This window comes from Saccopteryx bilineata, unplaced genomic scaffold (assembly GCF_036850765.1).
Source record: "Saccopteryx bilineata isolate mSacBil1 unplaced genomic scaffold, mSacBil1_pri_phased_curated manual_scaffold_21, whole genome shotgun sequence".
Classification (NCBI taxonomy): domain Eukaryota; kingdom Metazoa; phylum Chordata; class Mammalia; order Chiroptera; family Emballonuridae; genus Saccopteryx; species Saccopteryx bilineata.
In genome coordinates, this window is record NW_027095447.1 from 53,953 (window position 1) to 58,998 (window position 5,046).

At 52.2% G+C, this 5,046-nt stretch overlaps 1 protein-coding gene across 1 annotated transcript; it reads left to right on the forward strand.

The window, feature by feature from the left end:
• Positions 1-691: 691 nt before the first annotated feature.
• On the forward strand, positions 692-4,714 carry LOC136318246 (F-box-like/WD repeat-containing protein TBL1X). Its single transcript, XM_066250630.1, has 4 exons — positions 692-817; positions 3,195-3,315; positions 3,348-3,470; positions 4,683-4,714. Exons 1-4 carry the CDS (start codon positions 692-694, stop codon positions 4,712-4,714), a joined length of 402 nt encoding a protein of 133 aa, XP_066106727.1.
• The last annotated feature ends 332 nt before the right edge of the window (positions 4,715-5,046 follow it).

The following is a 5,046-nucleotide window of genomic DNA, read 5'->3' on the forward strand; positions in this document are numbered from 1 at the left end:
TCCCTGATGGGCCCCCAGCAGCTCCTGCTTCCCTGCCTGGCCAGTTGCTCCCTTCTAGATGCAGGCATTGTGTGCACTTGCCATAGCCGTCCCCTCTCTCCTGCCAGGACTGTACTACTGTGCACCCGGTGACTGGCTGGGCATGGCCCTTACCAGTAGCTAGCTGTGGAGGCCATCAGTGACTGTGAGGGCTGAAGAGGGAGAGCCAGCATTTTCCAGCCAAGGGAGAACTCCCAGAGTTTTGGCAAAATGAGGCTCAGCCACACTGACCAAACCAGAATACTGAATACTGTATAGCCTCTTTTTCTTAGGATTCTTGGCTGTGTGAGTCACTGAGCTGGCACCTGCCAGCCCCTGTTCTTGGCTGAGGCCTTCTGGGCACCGCAGCTAGATCTGGAGTGCTGAGAGATTTCAAAGCCTAGGTTTTGAATGGTGTGGGGGTGGAGGGAGCCAGCAGAAAGCCAGCCATCAACTTGGTGTTGCAGGAAAGGGAGCAGGCTCTGTGCTGTTTAGCTATGAGCAGTGCTGAGCTGGCTGTACCCTCCAAGCCACTTTTCCATCCTGTGCAAATGGTGGTTTCCTGAGTCTGCTCCCCCCTGTTCCCACTCATGCCCCCGCTCCCCTGAGTGGAGCTGGTTATTCTGGTGCATCTGAGATTAGGAGTGCCACAAGATTTTTCCACTCGGCCTTCATGTTCGGCATCAAGAGCCACATAACCCAGTCAAACATCAATGGGACGCTGGTGCTGCCAGCCGCGCTCAACTTCATCCTGCAGAAGGGGCTGCAGTATGGGGAGGCCGAGTTTAGCATCAATGAGGTACCTGCACCCCTCCCCCCAGGCGGGGCAGAGACCTGGCCTCTCTTCTCCCCATGCTCCGGGGACCTGCAAGGCCAGGCAAACAGGTTTAGTCCTGCACACAAGGCTCTGGGGTCTTCTATAGGGTCTGTACTTTATGGGATGAAGGGTGGGGGTCCTGTGGATATACAGAGGGAGAACTCTGAGACCCCTTACATGCCAGTGTTTTGCACATACATGGCTGGCCTGCTGTGGACAGATTATCACAGTACCCATGTGTCCCTACCTCTGAAAACACACACTGCATTATTAGCCTCAGTGTGGGTGGTTGCTGTGCATGAGGACATTGACAGGAGATGGCTCTTCTATGCTTTCTGTGCACTGGTCCATGAGTGACACAGGGACCCAGAGAGACCCCAAGCCAAGTCCCAGGGGGAGCTGTCTTGAGCATCGTGGATGAGAGGGGATAAATGTTGTGCTCGAGAGCATTCCAAGTGCTTGTTGTAGAAGCAGTAAGACAACAAGACCAAAATTTCAAATTAGAAATGGGGTGTATTTGCATGAATGTCTACTCTCTTTTTTGGTTGAACTCGGTGTGTTGTTGGGCTTGTTTTACACCAGTGGTTTTTTTTTTCAGTTTTGCTTTATAACAGCTTCTTTTAGTACACCCTGTCCACTCCTCCACCCATGCCTTTGGCTTTCCTCTCTGCCATTCTCCAGAGAAGGTGCCCAGGAACTCTGGTGACCTTTACGCCATTTGTGGCATCTTCATCCCAGTCTCTTTTATGTATTCCATGATTTCTCTTACTGTGACCCAGCACACAGCTGTACCCTGGGCTTTTCCTGTATCCGTTCATGACCACTTCCTCATGGATGATGCCTTGCGTGCTCACAGCACCACAAGTCTGAGTTTCCTGCCTTTGAGTGACCCCTTCCGTGGGTCTCACCTGCCTGGAGCCCATCTCCTCAGACATCCCAGACTTTCCTCTCATCCTGTCTCCTGCCTCCCATTTCCCTCCACTTTCTCTTCAGCTTTAGAGTCACAGAAGCAATGGATCCTGTGTTCTGTCACGTGGGTTCCTGTGACATATTCCAGAAACCCCCATCTTTGGAAGGCACTTGACATCCTGCTGATTTCTTCCCTGACCAAGGCCACCTCCTCTTTTCTTACCTTGGATGTCCAGGATTTTTCCACAAAACAAACAAGCGATACAAGGACAGGAGCCACCTCCTCCCAGACTCCCGCCAGTGTTCAGTGCTTGTGAGGCTGCAACTCAGTTTCTCCGCCCCCTGGTTTCTGTCCCTTGCATGTTGCACAGCATTTGTACCATTCCTGTCTGTGCAGAGGACAATAGGAGACCATGTTGGTTAGGTTTGCTGTCATTACACGTGAGACATGTGCTTTTAGAGTTTAAACTATGACGTGTTTTGATGACTGTGGACAGTCCCTGCTCTTTGCAAAGGAGTCACCTATTTGGGATGTGAATATGTGATGGAGTCTGGCATTCTCACCAGATGGTCAGCATTGGCTGGAACTGGGATTGAGGGTGGCTCACAGATGACCTGCTCCTTTTTTTATACATTTTGCATTGTTGTAAGATTGCCCCTTTATTCCACATAATTGTGACCAGCTGCCAGTTAGGGTGATGGTTCATTTAGTTCCTCTTTAGCTGGGCCTTCTATCTTTTCCTCATTCCTAATTTCTAAAGTAAGGCAGCCAGGATGCATTTTATCCAGTGAGACAGAGAGGTGTCTTAGCAGTCAGCTCTCCATGGTGCAGGTCTCTCTCTCTCTCTCTCTCTCTTTCCCCACCCTTATGCAGTCTGGAGGTTCCTGAAGACACACCCTCCTGCAAAGAGGGGTAGTTGCTCCCACACTTGTCCTGGCATCTGAGCAGTTTTTTCAGCCTTGTTACTCTTGACATTGGGGGCCATAACATTCTGTGTGAGGAGGGGTGGTGTCTTGTGCACACTAGGGTGTGAGCAGTGTCCCTGGTCTATACCCACCAGGTAGATGTCAGCAGCATCTCCTTTTTCAGTGGTGACAACTGGAACTGTCTGCAGGCATTACCAAAATCCCCTGGCACGGCACAATTCCCACACCCACTAATGGGAGAAATTGGATATCAGACAGCACCTTTTCCATGAAATAAGGTGGCAGAGATCTGATGTCTGTGACAAACCAAGTGTGGTATTGGTCCTGTGATGAGCACAGCCATTACACACCTGTCCTGCACCTATGCTCACTCCCACCACCTCCTGCCCAGCACCCAGCCCACCGCAGTCACCCTTGGCACTGCATAAGCTCTGTGCCATCCTCCCCCTCCCAGTCTGTCTGGGGTGCAAACATCCCCTAAGGAGCTGCAGGGCTGTTGGCTGCCCAGTGGCTCTCATCTCAGGATGGCAGGGTATTTGACGGCAGCCCCACGGAGTCCCTGTCTCTCATGGACGCTGTGATGCCCGACGTGCTGCAGACGCAGCAGCAGGCCCTGTGGGAGAAGCTCGCTCAGCAGCAGGCCAGTGCTGCGGCAACGGTGGCACAGCGGTGACAGCAGCAGCACCGGCTGCCACAGCAACTGTGGAGAACACTGCAACTGCAGCAGCTGTTTCCCAGGCAACCCACCAAGAACGGAGAAGCCACGGTGATGGGGAGGAGAACGGAGCCCACACGGTCAGTGAGTGCAGCCTCCCGGGCCTGGGAGAGCTTCTGGTGGTTTCGCATGGTGTCCCAGGGCCCAAGGCTCCACAGGGGTCTGCCTGCGGCACAGTTGTCCCCGGTCGCTGTGGAACATGTGTGTCCCTCCGCCCGAGAGGCTTCCCACCCCAGGCTTCCTCTGAAATCCTGAGACACGCGTTCTTTACTTACACAGCCTCAGGTTTAGGGAGCTGTGCCTCCCTGTGAGGTGGCAGGGACCCTCACTGCGTGGTCACCGCTCAGCATACAGTGTTCCCAGTGCAGGACCCTGTCCCCACCCAGCCTTCTGGGTGGAGGGATTTGGAAAAATCCGGGTGTAAATGTGGAGCTCCCAGTTACCAAGCAGGCTCCAGGACAGTGTGTGCCGTCTGACTTGGTCTCAGCTAGTTCCCGGAAGGTACATCCTTGTTAGGTGACCACTGGACAGTGTTGGGCAGATTAGTCAGAGAGCCAAGCTTTTACCCAGAGCAACTGCGTGCACCTCCTCCGCTCCTCCTATGTGCAGAGACTGCTGCAGGTTCTGAGTTCAAAAAGTGCATGCGTGTGTGTGTGCATGCATGTTTGTGTGCATGTGTGTGTGTCATGCGCACAGGAATGTATGCAGGTGTAGGGGTGCGTAAACATTGTGCATGCATGTGTCCCAAGGAAGCCAGGATGTGTAAATGTGGGTGTGGAGAGTGGCAGGACTTCTGAGAGCATGGGAACCTCCACCCTCCAGAGCTCCCTAAAGGTGCTCCTTCAGATGCTTGCTCAAGATAAAATGCCGCATCTCCTCAGGTGAACAGGACCTGGAGACTGTGTGCAGGAGACACCTGGCTATTGTCACCTTTGTCCCCCTCATGCCGGTGGCTTTCAGACATCACCTGGCAACTACGTATAAGGAGTAACTGTTGCTATCCCTCTGTCAAATTCAGAATAAACATAACACACGGTGGGGGGAGGGTTGGCAAATTAGGTCTACAGTTGTTCATATACAACAAATAATGTGACAATAAATAATAATACAAGAATAAGCTTTCTCACTGGTAGATCTGCTTTGGCCCCACCCTGTATTTAAATAAGCATAACGTATTTAGGAAATTACATGGGCCATGGTTTGGTTGTAATCATCAGCGGTGATGTTTTATAAAAGAAAACCTATTTTTAAGACCCAGGTGCCCAGGGGGTGATGTCCCCCTGTTTCCTATGGCAGATAATCACTTGAAACCAATGGAGATAGACTGAGACATGAAGAACCCATACAGCAAAACCACAAGTCTGATGTGTTCACTTGTGCCTGGAACCCCATCAGTGACTTCCTGGATTCTGGGTGAGGCCATCAGATTGGGTATGCTCTAGGAATGGGCCCCCCATTTGTGCTCTTGTGCGGAATGACCTCTCACAGTATGTGCTCCATTACCTACCTGGAGCATCTCCCCAGGTGTGCTGACCATGGTGTGGGGCACGCACCTACCGTGGCCCTCATACAGGTGCTTCTGATTGTGGTCAAATTGTAGAAAAGGCCTGGTGCCAAGCCATTTTCTCCCTGGGTGGGGACTGATGCCGATATTTAAAAT

Coding starts and splice junctions, on each gene's coding strand:
- LOC136318246 (XM_066250630.1), top strand. CDS start 692: ATGTTCGGCATCAAGAGCCACATAACCCAGTCAAACATCAATGGGACG. Junction 818..3,194: donor CCGAGTTTAGCATCAATGAG/GTACCTGCACCC, acceptor CTCTCATCTCAG/GATGGCAGGGTATTTGACGG. Junction 3,316..3,347: donor GCTCGCTCAGCAGCAGGCCA/GTGCTGCGGCAA, acceptor CAGCGGTGACAG/CAGCAGCACCGGCTGCCACA.